The sequence below is a fragment of the Dermacentor andersoni genome, chromosome 8, assembly GCF_023375885.2.
Source record: "Dermacentor andersoni chromosome 8, qqDerAnde1_hic_scaffold, whole genome shotgun sequence".
In the NCBI taxonomy this organism is placed as follows: Eukaryota; Metazoa; Arthropoda; class Arachnida; order Ixodida; family Ixodidae; genus Dermacentor; species Dermacentor andersoni.
The window spans coordinates 101041550-101067914 of record NC_092821.1 but is presented as its reverse complement, the minus strand read 5'-3'; the positions used below and the strand labels follow the sequence as shown (position 1 = coordinate 101067914).

At 43.8% G+C, this 26365-nt stretch overlaps 1 protein-coding gene across 1 annotated transcript in view; it reads right to left on the bottom strand.

Annotated features, from left to right (window-relative positions):
* LOC129386648 (uncharacterized) overlaps window positions 1-26365 on the bottom strand; it is a 167018-nt gene that overhangs the window by 7910 nt on the left and 132743 nt on the right. Inside the window, exons 8-9 of the mRNA XM_072284039.1 lie at window positions 22102-22175; window positions 10418-10528 (exon numbers count right to left, since the gene is read on the bottom strand). Of these exons, the coding sequence (XP_072140140.1) occupies window positions 10418-10528; window positions 22102-22175 (185 nt within the window). The remainder of the gene's footprint in view (window positions 1-10417; window positions 10529-22101; window positions 22176-26365) is intronic.

Below are 26365 nucleotides of genomic sequence, written 5' to 3'. Positions count from 1 at the left end.
ACACACCCATGTACCATGCCTTGGGTGCATTTTAAAGCACCCCAGATTGTCCACAACATTTCGGAGCACCCCACTATGATGTACTTGCAGATAAAATCGCGAATTCGGCACGTAAAACCTCTCTATTAAATTGATTTTAAGCTTAAAACTGATACTGCACCTCGTGCCTCATCCATACATGTCTACTACGTTTTAAACATCGAGATGCTTGCACGACACTTCACTGTGACAGGCAACCTTGGAATACCATCATTGGAATGCCATCATTTCCGCGAACACCACCATCTGCATGGTGAGTGTGTTTCCGATTTTGCTGTGCCGCTTCGCGAACTAAATGCTCTGTGCTGTTTGGTGCTCGAAATGGAGAAAATTTTAGCCGAAGAAACTGGAGAAAAATAATTAAGATTTTAAATTAGATATTGGGTCTTACGTGCCAAACAACCATCTGAATATGATGCAGGCCACTAGAATGAGATTCCGCAGTTACGTTCACGTTCAGCTGTGCCATTCAAAGTGTATTTTTTTCTAAAAGGCGCAGTTCGACAATTTATAGAAGATGGCCACCGCTTCATTAGTGCCAAGACACACAGTCTGCTCCTAAACACGCGCGATTCAACGCATCGCGCCCACGTCCCAGGGTGTCCTCACCTTCTGAACCTGAATCTGCCGTCGTTTCGCAATACAAAATTGCGAAACATTTCCGTGCCGGAAACCGCAAATGCTCTGCGCGCTTCACATTCATCGCCAGTCTATGGTCTAGCCCGAACCACCGACTAAACTGGGAAGTCAACCAAATGACAAATGCAGATACTGCCACGTGAACAACCGCAGTAGCACAACGCAAGTTGCAGAACAAAGTGTTTAATGACCAAATATGTGCCTAGCAATGAAATTACAATCAGAACAATGATAACAGCAAGCGCGTTCGTCGATCGTTGAAACCTCATCGGCGGCTCAAGTGCATCGACTATTGCAGATTACTCGTTAAAGGTTCCAGCGTGATTGCTAGTGCCTACATGCCTTCGAGAAAGTACGACATGCTTCGTGTGGAACCGACAGTGTGACTAAGCAAGGTTCCGTGAAAAGAGACAACAGATAAAACCTGCGAAACATTCAAGAAGCTTCAGAAACTAAAAGGCGTGATTTGCGCCGAGTGATAACATTCAACCTTTGTTAGCCCGGTGCAATACGGTCGCATGAAAAAAAAAAAAAAAAAAACACGAGTACGCCTGTCAACAATGTATCTCAACCGTCAATATTGGACATAGTGTACTCGCCGGAAGAACAACCCTCGGCAACCAAAGGTGAACGGCATGGTCTACGCTGCCACCTTTATAGAATGAGCCGCACTACACTTGTTTCTGGGCTTGGTCCACAACTACTCAAGATTCATGACGCGCTTAATAAACAGCCTGAGTCCCTGCTTGCGTGCTTCGAAAAAATGTCTATAGTAGGACGGCGCGTCTGAGAACTGCTTAGTAAGCGTGGAAAGCTTACTCATATGCCACCACACATTGATTGTATTTAATACTACTTTTTTTGTACTGCTTGCATCCTGCACTACTGGCCACAGATGCATCTACATATCATCTGTGTGCCGCACTGGAGCAAGTAAATTACGCTCATTTGCGGAATAATTGTAACCCTATCCAGGACAAGTGCGTTAGCATCAACGACACCGAATAAGAACAGGGATAGTCAGCCGTAGAACACGAAGCTTTCGCATGGGAGTGCGAAAAATGACATGATGAACTTTGGAGCGGCCACTTTACAATGTTCACCAACCACCGAGCTCTTCTATTACTTTAGACGCAGAGCATAAAACAGCGACCTCTTCCTACTGCACGGTTAGGAGCAGGCGTTGAAAACACAACAAAGTAGCAGACGGCGTGCTCCAGCTTAAATTGCCTGACACACACGATGCACTCCCATTCGCAGAACAAATTGTTTCTCTTGTTACACCACTGGTGGCACTGGATTACATAAGCTTTGCTATAGCCGTGGACGACACACTGCCGAAATTTATTGAATTTTTTGTGCATCATGGCTAGCCAAGAAGCACTTGGCATCCTTTGAGCTGGCACAATATTATGAGTTGTGAAATGAGCTGTCAGTTACCGATAGTGTTAGGGTGAAGGCAGAAAGTACCGTAGTTCCAGGTATGGTCACATCAACATAGGTTTAACTGGATTATGCGTCGCACTTGGGCATCGTGAAAACCAAACAGAATCTCCAAGAAAATTATTGTTGCCCAGGGTAAGACAAGCAATTTGAGCCATTCAGCCGGGGTTGCATGATTTTCAGAGACGCAGAGAAAAGCTGGATGAACATTACCAGAACACTTTAACTAGTACTACATCCAGGCAAGCCTGTATTATGTTTGAAATAGACATTGTCGGTCTATATGAGTGTGCGCCGTTAGCTTGCAGTGTTGTAAGATTGATAGCCGATGATTTCTCAAAATGATTTTAGGCTTCAATTGGCAATGTAGTGACTTCTACAGATATTGATGTCCTGCTCGCTGTAATTGCAAGGAAGCGCTATTCTGCGGAATTGGTCTCGGGCAATTGGCCAAATTTCAAGTCCCAAAAGTGCGCATTTTCCTTCCAGGTCAGAGGAATCACCCATATGTGAGCTGCTGTGTCTTGCCTACAGGAAAGCAGTCAAGGTAAAAGATTTAACCGGGTGCCAAGAAGGGCATGCCTCGGCCCAAGCGCTGCACGTGGCATATTCTTGTCAGGAAACTTGCCCCGAAGCTATAGAAAAGCAATAACGACCTTTTGGCTTTGTTTCTGTGCCCTTGCACTTGTGACACATGAGGGGTCATACAAAACTGCGACCATGATGCCCGTTGCATGCCTTATGAGCAGGTGCGATACTTACCAGAATCGTAGCGAAGACGTCTCGTTTTCTGTTTTTCTGAGATGCTATCAGTTAGAATAATGGAAATGTGTTATACCACGTAGCAACAATGGCGGCTTTTCATTCTACTCCTCAGAAGTCCGGGTGCGCGACAAGAGCCGTAATGCCACATTCAGTGCTGACGTGCCGATTTGCAGAGCAATCAGGGATGGCATTCATGGCTACTCCTACAACCAAATCATGTTTTAGTACTGAAGCATGTTTTTTTTCCTGTCTCTCGCATTCACCCTAGTGCCAGCCTGAGTCTGTCATTTAACCACTATTCAACACTTGATCGAAATTTCTGGTAAACTAGTTTCACATATGCTAATGTTTGTAAATTTTTTACTCTCAGCACAAGGATTATATCTACCTTTACTGTATAGGTAGTGAACGCCCGAAAACATATAGCACACGCTGAGTATCTGCAGCGGTCATAGAGTCGTGTTGTCACCAGGAGTCTAACGTGAATTGACAGTGTCTTCGAGCAGCAGCAGTATATTTCCTTATAGCACGCGATACTAAGCAGAACATGAGCACCGTTGTGAATTTCAATAAGCAATCGATGAATTTAATGGCCTAAGTTACTAAACCATTATTGACGGATCATTTAAATGTTTCTATAGGGATCAAAATGACGCCCTATAGCCCTTGGGACCTCTCGTGAGCTAGGCCGGCAGGCAGTTTTTTTCTTTACGGCATCATACCAGCGAGGCCAAGTGGGGCTACAACTGAGGTACACGGAAGATCCGCTATGGGGCTGCCCCCTAAAGAACATGACAATGTGAAAAAAATTAGAGAAAGTCTACCGGGCTCAAACTGGACGGTTGCCCACCTAGTCCGTTTTCTAGGGAATTGACCTGGAGCTACAGACAGTGTATGGGAAGAGGGGTCATGTGAGGTGACCCCTGTGTTAGACGTAAACACTTGCTTGACGCGACGCAGTGCCACAGTTTCATCGTGGCTTATCATCTGTCCGCCAATTGTATGGTGGAGCAGGCACATCGCCAGCTTAAAGCGGTCTTCATAGCCCGCGATGCCAGTCCCCACTGTGCGATGAACTTCCCCTCGTCCTCCTCAACATCCGCTCTGAATTTAAGGAGCACGTCGTCTGCGCGAAAGCTGCGATGGGTTACGGCACAGCGCCGCGACTATCCGGTGATTTTCTCGTCCCACTGTGTTCGGCACCGCTTAAACCGTGGTAATGTGGATAAATGGGGCTGCAACCGAAAAAGGCAAGGGAACCCTTATATTTCTTTTCAACGTAAATGTGGAACGCACATAGAAAATGAGCATATTCAAGGAAAAGAGAGAATATTTTACGGAAACTTGTACAGCAGTAAGAGAAAGCCCCAGGCAGAAACCTGAAAGCTGGTTTCCTTTCAAGCAACCTGTCATTGTTTGGAATTTGTGCAGAAAGCTCTAGTGATGTGTGATCCAGATTTAAACATTTCTTTCGGATTACATCACATCAACCACGGCGCTGCAATTTTGCTTTCCTTTCCTACCTTCTTCTCCGCCCTTAAACTGGCTCTCTTAACTACTACACGCAGAGACAAAGCAACAGCGCGCACATGCGATCACATAGATGAGATGAATACATATATATACATACATATGTATATATATATATATATATATATATATATATATATATATATATATATATATATATATATAGAGAGAGAGAGAGAGAGAGAGAGAGAAAATTATCAGTCATAGCTCTCGTAGTATAGCCCTCTGGGCCGTTTCCTTTTTTTCTTTGGAAAGTAGTACTATTAGGGAGTTATAATTACACGAAGGTATTTCGCCCTCGTCAGCAGCACTCCTTGAGATAGTTATTCTGGCGGCTAGCTTCCCAAGCTATGCGTGCCGCCCCCGCACCTGGTTAAGCTGTTCCTAGACGCTAGAGTTATACTATGACCGCGCAACCTTGAGCGATCGGAGAGCGCGTTTTCCCCTCTTGGCCGGCGGAGAAGGGAGGCTTTGTTTCCGGCCGCAAAGCCCTCCACGTCTCAGTAAGGTGCCTGGTGGTGGTCTCGTGCGGACGATGCCCTCTCGGTGAGCGCATATTCCCCCCTCATCTTTTAAGAGGTTCAATACTTACAAGCATTTGTCTCGCAAACCATATTTATTTCAAGGAAATTTTCCACGTCTCAATAATTTCTCTCGCCCTATTCGAGTGCTGATTGCCGTGCTATCGTTTGATAACAAAGCTTTCCCTCAAGTCTAAATATTTCAAGGCAGTTTTCCTAGTCTCTAAAGCCGCTCGAGTTCGCTCTTCTCCTCGGGCGGCCATTTTTCCAAGAAAGTATGCCTTCCAACCACTCGGAATGGTGGGAAGGCATACGGACAACATCAGTCCCTTTCCACGTAAGTATGAGGCTCGGAGCAAGAGCTATGGCGCTTGAAAGTAACCTGGGGCCTGAGGAACCAACCGACTGAGGTATCTTTCCGGGCAACATCCAACGGTCACGAGTTCAAATCACCTGTTATGTTCCTTTCTTCCCCCCCTTTTCTTTCTTTTTTTTCTTTCGTTTTAATGTCTTTTCCTTTATTTTATCACTGTACGGGAACACTTCTAAAAAAAAAGAAAGATATATATCTTCAATTATGTATGGCCACACATGTGCAGGTCATAAATACCAGGTTCTCTAGCCGAGTGCCATCCGTGCGGTATAACCGAGCTCAGATTGGTCCACCTTGACTGATCAAATAGGGTACCACTGTAGGTTAAATGAGGCGTACAACTCCTGCGGGACAGTGGCTATGGTGTTAGACTGCTGAGCATGAGGTCGCGGAATCGGATCCCGGCCACGGCGGCCGCATTTCGATGGGGGCGAAATGCGAAAACACCCGTGTACTTTGAATTAGGTGCACGTTAAAGAACCCCAGGTGGTCGAAATTTCCGGAGTCCTCCACTACGGCGTGCCTCATAATCAGAAAGTGGTTTTGTCACGTAAAACCCCATAATTTAATTTTTAATTTAACTCCTACGGGGTCGGAAGAGTATCCGCGTACCGTGCAAGAGGACCGTGATTCAAATCCCGGTGCCGTACAATTCTCCACCGGAAAATAAAAAAAAAAACCGTGTGTTGAGAAAGTTGCACAAACAAGCCTGGAGTGCGGCCTGATCCCAATGACCGGAACCGGTAACGCACTCTCTCAGCAGAGCAGGATTGGCCACCCTGGTGCAGTACTACGGCCACAACCTCCTATATGAACAGAACAATCAAACCCCGGCCCTCAGTCCTCAGCAGCTGCGAAGCAACTGACCACGGCGGCGGTCAGACCTGCGACGCTGCAGAGGGTGCTAAGAATCCCTGGCTCCGGACAGGCCGCCATTGGAATATGAACCTGGCAACGTTTAACGCTAGAACGTTATCTAGTGAGGCGAGTCTAGCAGTGCTATTGGAGGAATTAGAGGGCAGTAAATGGGATATAATAGGGCTCAGTGAAGTTAGGAGGCCAAAAGAAGCATATACAGTGCTAAAAAGCGGGCACGTCCTGTGCTACCGGGGCTTAGCACAGAGACGAGAACTAGGAGTCGGATTTCTGATTAATAAGAAAATAGCTGGTAACATACAGGAATTCTGTAGCATTAACGAGAGGGTGGCACGTCTTGCTGTGAAACTTAATAAGAGGTACAAAATGAAGGTTGTACAGGTCTACGGCCCTGCATCTAGTCATGATGACCAGGAAGTCAAAAGCTTCTATGAAGACGTGGAATCGGCAATGGGTAAAGTCACAACAAAATACAGTAGACTGATGGGCGATTTCAATGCCAGGGTAGGCAAGAAGCAGGCCGGAGACAAGTCAGTGGGGGAATATGGCATAGGCTCTAGGAATAGCACAGGAGAGTTATTAGCAGAGTTTGCAGAACAGAATAATATGCGGATAATGAATACCTTTTTCCGCAAGCGGGTTGGCCGAAAGTGGACGTGGAGGAGCCCGGATGGTGAGACTAGAAATGAAGTCGACTTCATACTCAGCGCGAACCCTGGCATCATACAAGATGTAGACGTGCTCACCAAGGTGCGCTGCAGTGACCATAGGATGGTAAAAACTCGAATTAGCCTTGACTTGAGGAGGGAACGGAAGAAACTGGTACATAAGAAGCCAATCAATGAGTTAGTGGTAAGAGGAAAACTAGAGGAATTCCGGATCAAGCTACAGAACAGGTATTCGGCTTTAACCCAGGAAGAGGACCATAGTGCTGAAGCAATGAACGACAATCTAATGGGTATCATTAAGGAGTGCGCAATAGAAGTCAGTGGTAGCGCCGTTAAACAGCAAACTAGTAAGCTATCGCAGGAGACGAAAGATCTGATCAAGAAACGCCAACGTATGAAAGCCCCGAACCCTACAGCTAGAATAGAACTGGCAGAACTTTCTAAGTTAATCAACAAGCGTAAGACAGCGGACATAAGGAACTATAATATGGATAGAATTGAACAGGCTCTCAGGAACGGAGGAAGCCTAAAAGCACTCAAGAAGAGACCAGGAACAGGCAAGAATCAGATGTGTGCGTTAAGAGACAAAGCCGGCAATATCGTTGCTAATATGGATGAGAGAGTTCAAGTTGCTGAAGAGTTTTATAGAGATTTATATAGTACCAGTAACACCCACGACGATAAGGTGAGAGAGAATAGGCTAGAGTAACTTGAAATCCCACAAGTAACACCGGAAGAGGTAAAGAACGCCTTAGGAGCTATGCAAAGCTATGCAAAGGAACTTCAGGAATCATAAACCGATCATGAGAACTGAAATTCACTATTGCACGGTTTCGTAGTATTCGCAACAGTATAATTTACCATCCCACAAGTAACGCCGGTGGGACTAAAGAAATCCTTAGGAGCTATGCAAAGGGTCAAGGCAGCTGGGGAGGATCAGGTAACAGCAGATTTGTTGAAGGATGGTGGTCAGATTGTTCTAGAGAAACTGGCCACCCTGTATACGCAATGCCTCATGACCTCCAACGTACCGGAATCTTGGAAGAACGCTAACATAATCCTAATCCATAAGAAAGGGGACGCGAAAGACTTGAAAAATTATAGACCGTTCACCTTACTGTCCGTTGCTTACAAAGTATTTACTAAGGCAATCGCAAATGGAATCAGGAACACCTTAGACTTCTGTCAACCAAAGGACCAATCAGGATTCCGTAAAGGCTACTCAACAATAGACCATATTCACAGTATCATTCAGGTGATAGAGAAATGTGCGGAATATAACCAACCCTTATATATAGCCTTCATTGATTACGAAAAAGCATTTGATTCAGTCGAAACCTCAGCAGTCATGAAGGCACTACGGAATCAGTGAGTAGATGAGCCATATGTAAAGATCCTGGAAGATATCTATAGCGGCTCCACAGTTACCGTAGTCCTCCATAAAGAAAGCAACAAAATCCCAATAAAGAAGGATGTCAGACAGGGAGATAGGATCTCTCCAATGCTATTCACAGTGTGTTTACAGGAGGTATTCAGAGACCTGGATTGGGAGGAATTGGGGATGAGAGTTAATGGAGAATACCTTAGTAACTTGCGATTCGCTGATGATATTGCCTTGCTTAGTAACTCAGGGGACCAACTGCAATGCATGCTCTCTGACCTGGAGAGGCAAAACAGAAGGGTGGGCCTAAAAATTAATCTGCAGGAAACTAAAGTATTGTTGAACAGTCTCGGCAGACAACAGCATTTTACTATAGGTAGCGAGGCGCTGGAAGTGGTAAGGGAATACATCTACTTAGGGCAGGTAGTGACCACGGATCCGGATCATGAGACTGAAATAACCAGAAGAATAAGAATGGGCTGGGGTGCGTTTGCCAGGCATTCTCAAATCATGAACAGCAGGTTGCCACTATCCCTCAGGAGGAAAGTGCATAACAGCTGTGTCTTACCAGTACTCACCTACGGGGCAGAAACCTGGAGGCTTACGAAAAGGGTTCTGCTGAAATTGAGGACGACGCAACGAGCTATGGAAAGAAGAATGATACGTGTAACGTTAAGGGATAAGAAAAGAGCAGATTGGGTGAGGGAACAAACGCGGGTAAATGACATCTTAGTTGAAATCAAGAAAATGAAATGGGCATGGGCCCGACATGTAATGAGGAGGGAAGATAACCGATGGTCATTAAGGGTTACGGACTCGATTCCAAGGGAAGGGAAGCGTAGTAGGGGGCGGCAGAAAGTTAGGTGGGCGGATGACATTAAGACGTTTGCAGGGACAACATGGCCACAATTAGTACATGACCGGGGTAGTTGGAGAAGTATGGGAGAGGCCTTTGCCCTGCAGTGGGCGTAACTAGGCTGATGATGATGATGATGACATCACATCTGTGAAACCACTGCAACGGGATGCCTTTCACTTGTTTGTTTCCTTTGGCTGTGGTTTCAAAAGAGAGCGAGTCATGCGCCAAACTTCTTCCTGTACCAATCTCGTTCTCTAAGCCAGAAAATAAGCTTTACTGCCTTTTATTCAGAGCTCGTCGAAGACGTTTAGCCAGACACTTCGTAGTCAATACTCAACTTCAACAAAAAAAATATTTTACTAGTATGTTGCCTGTACGCCTAATTTTCCCCTAAAATCTTAACAATACTAGCGACTCTGCGATCATATTTTCTTTCGCTGTGATATTGGAGGAATGCTGGCTATACGAGGTAGCTGCTCCCTCCAGTGAGCACATTTTCTGGCTACAAGATATTAGTTTGTCCCTGTGCCTCATCATACAATTGAAAGGAACAGCCTCATATGTCGAATCAGTTATACAGTGACCTGCCGTTCCATTGGCTACTGCGTGAAAAATCGCAGGTAAGAAGTGGAACATTTATTCGCATGTTATCCTTGACGAAGTACAACTGCTACAATTATATAGGCGTTCTGTGTCTGTATTGAGCTGTTGTATTTGCTATTTGCGAAACATTGCCGATTTACAAGTCATCGACGTATGGCGTAAGTAAATGCCGCCGGCCTACTTGGCAGAAAGCCGCTACAATGTTACCTTCAACACCTGTGACTCCTTGGCATGAATAAATTAAGTTCTATTGCTACTCCACATCTTTTCTAGCATCGATTACCGAGGTACCCTAAAGACGACAGAAAAAAAAACTTGGCTACGGTATGCCAGCTGTTGAATTTCACCATAAAGTCAGACACCTGCTCGGTTCAATTCGTCTGCAACCCCCAATCGCCGATTGCACAGCCACCACCTGTCGATGAGCGGCCGTGCTCTCAAGGCAGCCTCTACCCAAACAAACATTTCATTGGATCTTTCTTGACCAGTAAAATTTAATCAAGTCTTTTCCATTCGCTATATGTCACTGGAGGTAATAAATGTTTTGTTTTAGTAAACTATTTGTATATCTTATAAGCCACAGACACTTCTGAATATAAATCATTAAAGCAGAGATTTCTTGTGCAGTCAGAAATGTATATGGCTATAGGAACATGTACTATAATTGGATATTATAGATGCAATTCGAGTTTGGCAGGGCGATTAAAAAATAGTACTCACCTTCATTTCCTTTTTTAAGTGCCGTCAGTAGGCAGCCATCAGAAGCTTCAAGGACAACGAATGTTCCATCGAGGTAGATTGCTTCCTGATTTATATCTGTCACCTCAGCAGCTGCAAAATCCAGTGCTATTATTTAGTGAGTTCATTTTCAAGTTTAGGAATTAAGAACTCACACATGACAATAATTTTAAACCGACGCCGTTTCAATGTTTTTTAACACCACGGCCTGTATCTTGATGTAATGTCTTCGAATGCAAATCAGTTAGTATACAACTCCAACAACTCAAACTCATATGAGCTGATGAGTTTATGTGTCTTTTTCTAACGTAATATACAATTATTACCAGCTACATGTCTTCGCAGTCGTATGTTATACGTTCGAAACTTCGCAGGGGCCTTTAACTGCGAGCAACCTAGGGATAAAGCTGCGGATATGCCCAAGGCTGTTTTAACATCTTTTAGAAGCCCGGATTTTAGGTTTTCCTTCATGATTTAGGTTTTACTCTGTAATAGGAGGAGCTTGGTGGCACAGCCAACCGCCCGGTTCCAAAGGGGACGCTCATAACATCCATCCTTCCATTCAACCGATGCGCCGGAGTTTCCCGGGCCGGTGCGTCGTGCTTGCATGACTTTCAGCTTCCGAAAGGAAATAAGTAAATAAATAAATAAATAAATAAATAAATAAATAAAACCAAAGCCAGTGTCGTAAATCTGCACTTAATTGCTTCGACAGTACGTGTACGGTGGCACCGCGCTTGTCGCCAACAATCCAAATCATTGCTTCAAAAAAGAGCTCGGTGAAGTGGCCACGCAAAGAAATCCTTCGGTTTCACTCGCCACGAGGGAAAACGGTGGCCAATAAGTAAAAATGTACCCCGTCGCTTGTCACCACGCATTTTAGTCACATGGAGCGTCATACGCAACATCCGCGTCACACTAGGGAGGGGCCTCATAGTAAGTGCCTCCATCTCGCATGCGTAATTAGACGGCTAGGCCTGAGATTTCCTACGTGCATATCTCGCGGCACAGGCGCATTACTAAAATTGTACAAAATGGAATTGTGACCAAATGGCACCGCATCCGAGTTTTCATTATAAACATGCATGCTAACTGCAGTAATTAAAGAGCTAATTATCGAACTTAAATTAATACTGACATTACGACGACAATTATCCCCACAGTTTTTGACCGCCTGGCCGCATAACCTAGGTAGAAAAATGGCTTCTGTGTAGTCCTCTTCCAATTTTTTTTGAAAAACCCGTATATACTAACTTTGAATAAGCTGTATATATAAACCAAGAAGAAAGGGGAATAAACTGAGGAGTCCGATTTTTATTAATCATATACGAACCCAACAATTACACCAAGGACAACATAAGGGAAATTACTGGTACCTATTAGTTGAATTAAACAAATGATAAATTAGGAAATGAAACTGAATAAAAAAAGCAACTCTGCCGCCAGTGGGTAACGATCCCACGCCTTCGCATTGCGCGCGCGATGCTCCACCAGTTGAGCTACCACAGAACCGTACATGGGAAAAGTCACCTATACACGCGGTAAATGATAAGCCTCATTCAGCGTCACTTTATCTCATATGAGCTGAATCAAGAAAAAGATGGTAACATTGTTTACTCAAGTAGCACATGCCCTACTTCATAGTAAGGAATGTACACATCCATGCATGGATGTCCATGTATGATGTAAGCATGCATGCCGTTTACCTCTTGTTTTTCTTCCTTCCTTATGCCATGACATATGTGGGAATCATGTCATGGCTTGACATACAGACATGCCATGATATGCAGTCATGGCATTCATGCGAATCATATTAAACATGCATGGCATGTAAATAATTTTAGAGAGGAATTGCAAGACATGCATATACAGATTATATCCAGTAAAATAAAGGCATGTCATGATAGTGTATGCAGCAATCTCGTTGTATGTAGGAGGTTTATGTCATGGCGTGCATGGCACTTAATTTATGCCACGACATAATGGTCCTTCATGCAAGATTCATATTCTAACAAGGTTTTTACCAGAATATTCATGACATCAATGAAATGACAAGATACACATCACCTGAATGACACATTTATATCACGACGTCATTTTTGTGACTGACATAAATGAACTGGTGATGGCCTCGTGGTCGATTCTGTAACTCGGTATGTATGACAATATGTGTTGCGAGAGATGCTTGAATGACATGGCAAGAATTACATGGCATGACATATGCATGTATGCGTGTCTTGTCGTGATGGTCACGTAGAGGATATTTCATGAAATACGTGGGTTGACATTTATGTCATGTCTGCGAAAACACCCATGTATTTAGATTTAGGTGCACGTTAAAGAACCCCAGGTAGTCGAAATTTCCGGAGTCCTCGACTACGGCGTGCGTGGTTTTGGCACATAAAATCCCACAATTTAATTTATTTATGTCATGGCATTCATATATATATATATATATATATATATATATATGTTTTTGTGTGTGTGGGTGTGTTTGCGTGTGTGCGTCAAGGTAAATACACGACCATTACGGCATCAGGTGATTTACACCCTTATGTAAAAACATATGCCAAATAGCACTCTCTTCTTCAAGTATATGTGCCATGACAAGCGCGTGATGTCGTTGATATCATGACATGACATCTGCATTTCTATTTTGATATTCATGACATGGCGCAAATGATATCTCATGAAGCCTATCTCATTGCCTCATGACATTTATGTCATGTCTTCCATACCCTGATATAAATGGAGGTCAGAAACGCTTATGGCGCGGTTATGTGAATCATACCATTTATAGTGTGACACACATGCTATGATAAAAATGTAATTTCACTGATGTCATGACAGCACTTTCATGTTATACTTGCATGCATGTCAAGCCCACGCTGATATATTCCCAGTTCAATACGCGACGACGTCTGCAACGCGACGTTAGAAAATAGTAGAATGCAGGATAGATAGATAGATAGATAGATAGATAGATAGATGGATAGATAGATAGATAGATAGATAGATAGATAGATAGATAGATAGATAGATAGATAGATAGATAGATAGATAGATAGATAGATAGATAGATAGATAGATAAATTGATAGACAGATAGATAGATAGATAGATAGATAGATGGATAGATAGATGGATGGATAGATAGATAGATAGATAGATAGATAGATAGATAGATAGATAGATAGATAGATAGATAGATAGATAGATAGATAGATAGATAGATAGATAGATAGATAGATAGATAGATAGATAGATAGATAGCGCCTGAAGTTCCCGAATAATGATTCGCAATAAATTGTGTTAGTAGAGTTACCTTTGTCATTCGAGTTCTGATCGTCGATCTCATATGATGAAGTTTTGCAGATAATGGGCGAAACTTTTATGAAGGTTATCGCCGATCGCTGTATTGATTCTTGCGACACACGTATCCAGCATAGTTATAACCACCAATATGACGTTAGGAAGGAGTTCTTTAATTATTAAGCATTCTAAGTACACGTACCTGATGCAGACCTCTGCTTGTCTACTCACATTTTACCTATCAACTTCGACTACATATTGCAAGTAACTGATATAATTCACCATATACAGGATTTTATTTAGCCCTATCAAATAGTGTGATCTTAACACGAAATGAACACAAGGGCTGCTACAGTTAGTCGGTTTAACTGGAGGCATTCGAAATACAAGGAAACCGTCTGACTTGTTCCGAGCTACGGCAAACAACATTACCTTGGTTCGGTCCAGCTATGTGAAACTCAGATATTCTGGCATTTTAGCAAATGTTACGTGGGACATACGGTATATAGATACACCAGTGACACTCAAGTGGTTTAGCAACCATGCATGGAATAATTAACATTTCAAAAGGATAACTCCTTCGATGGCAACGATATAGAAGTAATGATCACACACAAATTTCGCAGAATCAACTGTCAGCCTGGTGAGAGCGTCTTTATTTCAGGTCACAGTGGCGACACTCTGAAAGAGCCGACGACACCGACATGTGTTGCATTGCAAAGCCACCCAGCCATATCGACCATATTTTTTTACGTAATGTTCTCGGATCATAGCGTTTAGACACTGCCATGTTGGAATGGTTCCCAGATGTATTTGGTTGCCGTGTTTCTTTTTCTGTCCGATTGCACTTGTTGATGCTACGACCGTCGAGAAAAGAACCAACTGCTACGCCACAAGCCGGCACACTCGAAACTCCTAAAACGATGTTGTTAAGTTGTGCTCTGATAATGTCATGAATAAATCTATACGCCACTGTATTATTGAGTTTTACCGCTCAATCTGATCACCTCTAGGGTGCTAGTTAACCTATGTACACCCAATTATTTTTTGGCGAATGTTGGCTAAAACAACCGCATTCACCAGAGCATGCTAACGCTGTGAACACTGCTATAGTCGGAGAACAAATGGGCATTGCGCCATACTTGCGCAGAATATTACGCAGTTTCATGAAGGTAATAGAACGTGAAATTGAAAGAGTAGTGTTTCCCACAAATAGAAAGTTACCTAGACTCTGCGAAATTAACAGACGATGCGTTAGCAACAGGCAAGGGTGCAAGAAACAACACAAAACTAGCTATGTGGCCTGTATAGAAAGGAGAAAAGGGGCTCTATCGAGGGGCCCAATTTTTATTAATCATATCATGAGAAGCCAACAAACAAATACACCAAAGACAACATAGGGGAAATTACTTGTACGGCATAGAGAGGGTTGTTTGTGAATTCTCCCTCTGCTGTATTAAACACCATATCGTGCAGGCATGTCGCTGCCTAATCAAAAGGATCAAAGAACAAGCGTAAATAAAGTGGTCAGATGCACCATGGTTGGCTAGCATTGCACTGCAGCACGTGTAAGTCTCGTCCGCACTTTGAAAGTTGTACTGTACTGAGACACATAACGACGCTTTAACTATGCTGATAATTCTGTGTACACATATTCATAACCTTTGTTCTGAGCGTGTGAGAATCTCTGGCACGTCTCGGTCAGAAATACAGTTCTTCTTTGTTGATTTCGGTTATTCCGCGCATCGCGTCTATATATATTAAAAATTAAATTACGGGGCTTTACGTGCCAAAACCACTTTCTGATTATGAGGCACGCCGTAGTGGAGGACTCCGGAAATTTCGACCACCTGGGGTTCCTTAACATGCACCTAAATCTAAGTACACGGGTGTTTTCGCGTTTCGCCCCCATCGAAATGCGGCAGCCATGGCCGAGATTCGATCCCATGACGTCGTGCTCAGCAGCCCAACACCATAGCCAGTGAGCAACCACGGCACGTAATATATATATATATATATATATATATATATATACCGCAGTCCTTTTAGCAAGAAATCTGTTAGTGAAGTTGGCGCATCTGTTGTCCCCTCCGCCTGCCCTTTTTCAGAGCACAGCTCTCACTCGCCCGTTCATGCGCGAGCGTGGGCGTTGTTCTCGGTGGAACCTAGCGAAAGATGCAAGAGGGAAGGAGGATCACCAGATGAAAAAAGATGCGAGCGGCAAACACCGAACACCAATGGGAGCGCACGCCAGCTTCAGTGATGTGTGCTTGGGAAACTAGTGCTTGGGAAACTGCTCGATGCGTACTCGTATCTGGCCTCATGCTGAGCGCTAGTTTCCTATCCTATCGTCTGCCTACATCAGCTTTCACTCTCGCTTGTTCGGTTTGCTTGGTTTGGCGTGGTTCGTGCTTGCTTAGTATGTAATGGTTGGCGATTCTTTCGTAATGTGATCGTATGCGCTACGTGAATTGTGTAGTAGTTTCTGGAAGCCAAGCGCCACCAGCGATTACAATGGAACTTTGACGCATCATGTAGAAAAGCCAATGAGCTTGGCCCACCGATCAGAATTTCAATGATTTCCCACTCTTCTACATGTCTCCACATATTCTTTCTTTCGATATATCGCGAAATGAAAACACGTATAGATCTGGGCTCAAATTTTGAATTAGAGAGGATCGTAATTGTCGGTGAACTTTTATTACGCTGGCTGCAGGTTAATCAGTATATTGGGCGAGATTTCTTTATTACACCGGAAAGGACGCAACTTGCTGACTTCGGTTTCGTTTGAACGTTGACGCAAAATAACATTTCGTTGTGGCCCAGCGAAGTAGGTTTTGCCTTTGGGCACAATTTTAGCTATATGCTGTCAATATGCGTGTCATATTGCTGTCAATATGCGTGTCAATCTCTCTTTAGGTTATAGGAACAATTGCCGCCCCGGCAGTGCGGAGCGCTCCTAATCAGTCGTCTCGAAGTAAGGTTTCACATTACACAAAACATGGCATTTCCTACGGGCCATGCCGAATAGTCTGTGGGAACTTGTAGCACCGCGTCTTATTCTTTGGTTTATTTTGTGTGAGTGCTGCGAAAAACAGTTAGAAAAACAACCGACAGGAGCGGGAACCGGTCAGCTTCCATGAAAGTCCCAGGATAAACCTCAAAGCGAGCACCAGAGTTGAGCGTCATGGTGAGCGTGGTAAAGAAATGAGATTCTCACGCTCGCGCTGCCACTATGATCATACAATAATTAAAAAGGATTAAAATTGGTGAGTCCTTGTTTCCGCTTAATTTATATAGAGCTTATGACGCGGTTTTACTCTCTCGACTACCATCCGGCTGTACGGTGAAACTTTCATTGGTAACATGGCATTGATATATACATTTGAGTTGATAACTGTGGCATCGCATACAGCTTATATCGAGCCAGCTCCGCTGATCCTCTCAAGAGACATTTTGATGCTTAGATGCAGACAAGCAGCATAGGTGAGAAATGTGTAAAAATATATCCCTCACATTTCTCATCGCCGCATCAACCGCATATTACAACGAACCGTTTCCTTGCAGCTGCTTTATTTTTATTCCCTATCGTGCTGACCTTTTTCGCATGTTTACACGCACGTTCTGTTTATCTAAACCCGATGGTATATTCCGCTGCCAGCACCTTACATTGCTACTTCAAAAACATTGCTGCAGAAAAATCTAATCACGCGCCGTGGTTGCTCAGTGGCTATAGTGTTGGGCTGCTGAGCACGAGATCGCGGGATCGAATCCCGGCCACGGCGGCCGCATTTCGATGGAGGCGAAATGCGAGAACACCGGTGTACTTAGATTTAGGTGCACGTCAAAGAACCCCAGGCGGTCGAAATTTCCGGAGTCCTCCACTACGGCGTGCCTCATAATCAGAAAATGGTTTTGGCGCGTAAAACCCTTAAATTTTTTAATCGAATCTTGTCGATTGGTATCAGACATGTACTCTTGTAGACAAATGAAACGCGCACAGTGGAGCGCGTGGCCTATAGTGCAATCAGTGCGACCTACTGACCATGCTCAATTCAAGCGGTGAATGCAAGAATACGTGTCCCACTACGATATGTTCGACAGCACTTCCCTGTGCGCTAGTTCTGTCATATCGCCGCACCGGCGCGCCGCTGACACTGCCGTCAAAGCAGCTGTTCGTGCCACGCGTTGTTGCCTAAAGGCAGCACGCACGTGCGAGACGAGCGTTTGCTTTGCTCGCTTTCAAGCGTGGCTTTTTATTTATGTGTTTGTTTTTGCCACCATCATCTCCTCACTACCACGGGCGCCCTTTAACTGCTGGACGTACGCAGATACGCAGCCGAATATGCAACCATTGGGACGCTTTGTTACACCTTGGGTACTGTGTTTAAGGTTGGTTCTTGGTAAACTTTAATTGATGTGTGCATTGTCAGCTATGCTAAACGCCACAACCGCCTTGTCGTGTTCGGCGCTGCATATGAGTCCACTTATGCTGAATCAGCCTGTTCGGCTTTCTTCGTCGCTGCAGAATACGTTTCTTTCGCTGGGTACAGATGAATGCTTCATTTAAACTGTACAAGTAGTTTGGCACAGCTACATGTCACAGCAAACATGAAGAGTGCTTCCTTAGCGAACCCAGGACATCTGCACCCTATAGTTAATAGTTGAGAGATGAGTAAATGATACTTTGCATGCAAATTGAAAAGTAATTTGCACCGAACAAAGCGCGAAGCCATACCAGTCACTTAAGACCCAAAAATGTCAAGTGAACTTTTGGGCCTTTTCTTATTTCGTAGATGTTTGGAGTGCCAAAGTGAGAAAATGTGCATGTGTGGAAAGCCGGTCTGGTGATAGAGGAATATATATCCGGATTTGGCCGCAGATTGCCAATGGAGTGTTTTAGGAACTACTCGGACTCATGCTATTGGTGTTAAAATTATAGGAAAAATGCTTAGAGCTTTTCGGCAACATGGGAAAGATATACGTATTTTTTCATCCACTGGGGTTTGTTCTTATTTGAAATTTATACATTTTTAATAGATAGAGAAGCTTTTCTCCTATGCTTTCCTGGTTGTTATAATATTGTGACTATATGTGGTTGTCACTTGCGAAACACAGCCTTCTCGTTCATTACATAGCAAGGGTCTCCTCCTCAGGAGCTTCCGTGCCTTCAGATAGCCGACGAAGGTTTATTGTTCAGTTGGCGTGCCCCATATTTACGCGTACATGACGCCTTGCTGTAGAAATAATGTTCTAGACCCGCCAGCAAGGCCATGAGTCGTGGCCCTTGCTAACACTCTCAAGGCTAACTGTAGAGCTCAGGCATAAATATCCAAGAAAGTGGACGACAATATGGCGCCGTAGTAGCTCAATGAGTAGGAACATCGCACATGTGCATTTCGAAGTCGTGGCTTTGAATGTGTGATATGAAACCAGCTGCCGCCAGCTGGTTTTTCATCCGCGTTCGAGTATCTTTATTTATGATTTCTGAATTTCAATTAACGAAATGCTTCTTTTGTTGCCAACGTCAGTTGGCTGCATGTGGTTGTGATCTCCTACGCTTCACTTGAATTTCATTATTTATTATCTTTTAATAAACAGCATCTTCGTTCTTGCAATCGGCGTTCCCAGAAAGGTCTTATGCTTACTGACTTCACAAAAGTCAACACTCTTCAATACAAAAATCAACGTCGTCTGGCTAATGAATGCCCTTCCGATATGCCGTTTTATGTGACGCCGGCTAATATTAATTAACAATCGAAAGTGAGCATAGCAAGTCATTTATGTTTAGTCTTTGAAGCAGTCTCGGAGGCTATTTTGTAAAATAAAAGAGGCAGCAGAGTAACAGGCATTGCCTCAGGTCAAAAACAATGATGAAGCTTCAACATAATGCAATTTGCGTCCGTAGGATGTCCTAGAATTTTATGAAAGTGGCATGCAGAAATAAGCAACGTTTATACGAATTCACCCGTAGTGTGTAGCATTCTTGAGCGCATCACGGTAATTGCTACGCGAAAGCATATAAACGCGATGCATCTGCCATCGTCCAAATCAAGGTCAAACATTGTCAAGGCTATTTCGATTACGGCCTCGAGTCTAGGAGAGCACACAACGGCAGCCGTATACCTCCCTCAATGTTAGACGCCAGCCTTTACATGCACCGCTCGATGCGACGTATCCTGTCTGGAAGTACACTCTCCAGTCGCATCAACGCAGTTAGTCTATCTAGCGGATGAGAGCAGTTTGCACGATAAGATGCGACAGAAAAGCGATGCGATTCGCCACTTGTCGCCTTCATCTAAACGCCGCTAAACGCAACCTTGCTAGCCTTGACCAACTATCGCATTTTGCAAAGAAACCAAAAGCGCGGATTTCAGAAAAATCCCGCAAGCCTGTAAGTAAAATGCTTAACTGGCGCTGTTTACTTGATACCATTGTCACCTTGGAAGGTCTTTGTTGTTCAAACTAGATGCTGTGGTAATTAGCGGTCAGTAGTGGATAAACATGTGAAAAAAGAAATGAAGTGCGCTTCTACCTGAATACTGCAGTGCTGACAACTGTGAACCTCTATTTCCCAAGAGCAAGGCTTTGGACAGAAGAAAGAACAGCCCGCGAACTTTTTCGGGATTTTCTTGTAAGAAAAAACCATAAATAGCGTAATCGAGCTTCTGCATATGTGCTTCAAAGCTAGACTCCGTTCCGATATAATATTTTTTTTCGGGAAGCGGTAGATGCCACCCGAGTACAAAGATTTCGAGCCACCCCCTAAGGCTACCACAACCAAAACTGCCCAACCATTCTTTGTAACAAAGTTTAATTTCTTCTTTTTTTGAGAATAATGTGAACGCTTGCGAATATGTTTGTGTTTTCCTGTTTTCTACGGACCGTATCGAATCACTTTTGAGCGTAATGACTGTGATGTTAGCTTTTCTTCTTTGTGTCTGCTTTGCCTGCATTCAGTTGATTTCTTCCAAATAAGGCAACTTGTCCAAACATCTACGTGTTACGTGTTGCAACAGCTACGTGTTGAAACTTTTCTTCATGATTTCTGAAGCTCAAATAAAAATGAGGCTACAGGAAGGGAGAGATTACTCTGTTCTGTAATAGCATTTCAGAGTAAGTGTACCCTAGTTTCTGGTCTGCGAAATTGTGACTTTCGCTGGTTATACAGTCGAGCAGAAGGCCAAGCGACCATATGTTCCTATTTATTTCAACATATGTGGACAACACCTCACCACTCGGCTTGACAGTAGAGTGTATGCTGAGTGTGCTGCATGCGCTAATAATATTTGAGGACGCAGAAGAGTGATACACTGCTCTGGCAGCACCTTCTAATGCATCACCTTAGCTTTATATGTGCGGTGATGTTTACTTCTTAGCATGCATAGGTAATGTGGGTGATATCGCTTGCAGATAATAAATATTTAGTGATAACGTTGATAGTTTGTGTGTATTTGTAGATGTATGCGCTGTTTGTATTAACTATGAACAGTATGTCCAATATAATATTCACCCAACAACAGAATGAGCGCAATACCGCCAGAATGGCAAATAGCTCCATCTTTTGAGTATAAATGGCATCTTTCCAGCCTCTTCAAGTTATTCAGTTCTACGTACCTATATTCATTTGCGGCCCTTCTATTTTCGCTCCTGATAAACGATCATAAAGATAGGAATTTACGCATGTTGTCACTTATACAAATCGAAGTCACTTACAGAACAAGATATACCATTTGTTGTCGTATTTTTATATATTTTTCAATAACACTTTTATAATGCTCCTAATTTGTGAACAGGATACTGCGCAATGTGTGTCACAGGTAATCCCATGCATTGACATATTCTTATTGAAATATTGCTGATGGGACTTTGATAAGAAAACAATAAGGTGTACTCGCAAACTGTAATCAAGGCGCTACCATTGTGGTAGCTGTAAAAGCGGAAGCTGCTGCAAATACTGCGCAACGACAGGTGGTTTTCTTGGCGCTCGATCTAATAAAAAAATATATGATTCTTAAAATGAGCGCCTTGACCAACATTGACCCAAGGCAGTTTAAAAGAACCTTGAAATCTTGACATGCTTGTAATATGGAATAGGGCATGCGTCTCCATGTGTTTTGTTGATTGTTGGTTCCAGACACCGGGTTGATTGTGTCTTTCATGTGATGCTATATCTTGGCGGACTATCTGCTAGTTACTAGTTTGTCTTCTATTTATAAGCCGAAAATGTATGTTTGTCATGTTTGTATCTTCTAAAGAGTATAAATAATGCCCATAAGTTTCTGACTGAACGAAAACTTTGAAGAGATGGACAAATAGAACAAGCTGCCAGCACTGTTGGTAAAACATTCTTACGGAGGGGTGCGAATTGCACAACGATGGTGGTCTGACTGCCGATGCTACGGACTGTGAAGTCGGCATGTTGCCCGCTGTAAAACAATAAAAGTTGATGTTATAAGTACTTAGAGTGGGTTAAAAAGCACACTCAATGAGAAATCGGTAAAAAATACAGGAGCATCAAGCGAAACAAGCTAGCTCTTGCACAAATCAAAAACATGAGCGTGATGAATTTGGCACATCTACTAGTCCATGAAAGCATGCGAGCGCAGAAGAGAAATATTTTTTTTTTGAAACATAAGATGGCGGCATAAACTATTGAAAAGATTATCAAAGTCAGAGATAGCTTTCTTTGAGACCTGCTTCCCCGTATTCCCACGTCATCCGCCATGACAATCTGTGAATGTTAGGGGAAGAATAGCAGAAGCACAAGGTAGAAATATTGCTGCTAACCAAAAAGTCGCATGATACCGCGAAACAATGTATATTGTAATGACATCATCACACATGAAACACCGTTGCAACCCCCTTACCCCCTAGTATCCTTCTTACAACATTCTTAATTACAAGAGCTATACATTATGTGGCCCCGCCTCACGAGGAGACCTCTAGTGCATATTCGACGCTAACCGCCAGCTTACCATCTCCTCGCGTACTGAACAGCGTCATGAACGTGCGCTCCAATAGGTGCCTTGCTCGTCTAGTTCTCTTGCTAACTTCCGCTTCCTATGCTCATTATTTTTACTGCGTGTTCAGCAGATTCTACCCAAAGAGGGAGAAGTAGTTATTTAGAGCAAAATACCCTTCGTATCAACGTTGTACTCCCAATCATATTGTTGGTTATTAAACCCCAAGAAGACCCAAAGTAGCAAATTTGTCTGTTCGGGCATATACCCAATGGCACATACCTAGTGATACATATATGATACATATAGACAGTCCGACGAAACTATATATTAGCAGAGAGGTTTGCCAACATACTACTTTGCACGGAAAAATTATAAGGAATACGAATGCCTTTGGAGGAGCAGGGCAGAAGAAAATGAAAAAAAAAGCCGTCACTCAATATGTTCATTTCTGTTTTAAGTTCTACTTGTACGAATATATCAGTCGTCTTGGCTGCTGGCTTTTCCTGCGGCGTAAGGAACCGAATAACAGCTAGGGTTTTTATAGAAATTCGATTGATTGAAGGTAATCAAATCAGGTGTCGAGTGTTTGACGCTGCTGGGTAGAGTTTTCCATGAACATACTAGGCACCTTAGTTTCAGAGCGCCTTGACTTATTGTGAGAGATTAGTTTTGTGTGTGTCCATTTCATCGCTGTACGTTGTACGGTCTAATAGAATACGTCGGGTTTTTGCTATAAAGCAACAGTTGTCGAAACAGGGTCTTGTGATATGACACAGATGGCAGAGGAGGCTCTTTATGCATGACAGGTTAAGTCATTGTAGAGTGTCTCTACCTCCCTGTTAAGTCCTCTTGGAAGTCTTGATTGATGTTCCGGGCCAATGTAGAACAGAAATTTGTAGTTTCCGAGGGAGAAACACCGAAGTTTTCTCGCTCTTCAAGTCCGTGCTACTTTGTCTATAGCGATGCATGTTATGTTACGAGTATCTTTCGCGGAATATTGTTGTCATGGGACGTGCGAGCGGTCTCACCTTCGGTTTCAATGCCTGATATGCCTGATATGCAGAACTGTGGTGGGATTCATTCAAAAGTTATGAGTTGACCAGCCTTACATTCTAAGTGGTAGAATTACAAAATGTAGTTGGTTCTCAAGTGATCATTCGAGTAGGTTTTTCTCATGTGCAGACTTCGCAAAGCTGCCTTCGCTTCCGTAAATCTGGTCTACTGTCGTGGAAGATATGGCAATAGGTATCTGGTCGCTTATTTCATGTCAGAAAACTCGGCTAACGTCACTTCCTCTTCTTTTAAGACGGTAGTTTTCCTTTACAATGTAATAACGTTCCACAAGATACGCTCTGAGTTACCAATGAGTCATCAGCCAAGATATGTGTTGCAATCTAACTCTCATATAACCAAATGCTGTTTGTGTATTAGCTTCTCGGGCATATATATCTAAAAGAGGGATTAACTGCCGTTTTGGTTGAGACGGCCAGTGCAGTGGCATAATTTGTTCTTCTTGTGTGGAATTTCAACCTTAATGCTACTAACGGTGTGACGAAATTCTTAATTTATTTTGGTTATTTTGATGCGGTAAGAAATATACTTCTTTAAGTTAAGTATATGCCTAAGGTGAATAAGGGATGTTTCTGAATCGGTAGACAGAGGGAAGTACTTAGGTTCCAGCACAGTTCCCATACCTGCCGAGCTATTATGAAGTCCGAGAAGCACATTTATAAGCAATTATTACGCATAGTTTCAGTGTTTTCTGGCTGGCACGGATATGTTCACATAAGCATAGTGCAGGGGTACCATGGTGTTGCAATCGTGGCCCCATCTATCTACAGTATTTGGATCTGGTGCCTGGATTCGTAGTTCGGACTCAAGCATCAATAAGAGGGTCGCTTGCTCTCGGCGCCAGAGTGCCTAAAACATGGTAGATGGCCTACGCTATACAGAGGCCTCAAAATAAGCTAAGCGGGTCTAGGCCGTAGCCCGTCTCTATCATCCAGAGTTGCTTTTTCGTGAGCATATGAGGCTTGTAGGTTGATGGAATCCCATTGGTTTATGCCATGTGTTCACAACTTCCATAAATTTGGGAGCACATTCTTGTCGGAGCAATTTTCTTGTCCGATCACACTATTGGTATCTTCGACTGGTCGCCTGTATGCCCCGAAGCAGAGTCGGGTAGATCGGTCGTTTCCCGAGCTCAAAGGTAGCGGACAAGCGCGCAAGCCGAACGTGCGACTCGCTCTCGGAGGAGGAAATTGCTGATGCGAAACTACGTGACTACTGCCAACGTCCGATGTTTCGCCTATCCAATGCTCCCGGCGCTGCCCAAAAAGCCGGCGGACGTGCCGGCGGGACGAACGTTCGTCGAGACGCCAGCATGCAGTGGCCTAGGTTGTCAAGGTTATAGTGGGCCGTCGCCAACAGCAGCGACGCGGCGCTGCGATGACGTTTCAATCTCGATGACTGCTCCGACTACAGGGATCGGAGCGCCTCAGAGCGCTCCAAGATAGAGGAGAGCAATCGAGAAGAACCAGCAGAACGCATGGCGCGCACCCTCTTTCAACCAGTCGAAGTCAACGCCGCTCACGAGAGCACTCCAGAGTGCTCAGAAACGACCAGCCGAAGATAGCATAAATCTCTGAGCACACACATGCGGAGTGCACATTTGCAGTGCCGAAAATCCACTTTTTGAGCACTCGCTTTCTGCAGGTGAACTGACGAAGGAAGTCGGGGACGAATTCACAAAGCTATTCCCAAAGGTCATGCATTAGTATTGTAATTATATGTGCATCATCAGGATTCGCTGAAATGTTTTACTAATGATCATAATGTAATCTCTTTTTTAATACGCGCCCTGTCCCCCTTAATCCGGCCATTTGGAATGGCCGTACTGATGGCAGCACTCCGTCTACCGTCGCACAAACTTGCTGCACTCTGTGCCTGATGTTGAACCTTCACTCCCGGTAGGAGTTTCAGTTTTGTGATTGGACTCTCGTCATGGCACATACTTCTTCAGCCGAGCGGCCCTAATTGTGAATAGGCTGAGTGAAAAAGTGCATGCCCGTGGTCGTGATTATGTCGTGATCACTGTGTCATCATTTCCGCTTTGTCAGCCCACTCTCGGCATGCCGTCATCCTCACGACACTGCTTTTCTACAGTTATCGTGCATTCATTGTCACACTGCCATTGTGATGCAATGATCGCCATTTCATTGTCCTAATTCTAACTTGATCATCCGAATCTCATGATACCGTCCTTAGATCATCGTCGTCACACAATCATCATTACACTATTGTCATAATGATGTCGTCTTCCCAGAGTCGTTTTACCATCGTAATCACTTCAGTAAGGTTATCTCATTGTCGTCATGCCACCTTCATTGTTGCATTGACGTTCATCTCGGTCCTTGTTTTGTAATCACGCTTTCGTCCTTCAATCATGATTATGCCACCGTTCGCACGCCACCATCGTCAGTCAGTCGCCATCATGCATATGATGGCAGAACATCGTCGTCATGGCGTCGTCGTCACACACAGGCCGTTGTACCATTCTCCTCGTGCGGTTCTTATGACACCGTCATTTTACAGCCGTTTCGTGTATTCGTTGTCATACCGTCACCATGATGCCGTCACGGCTATTCCATTGC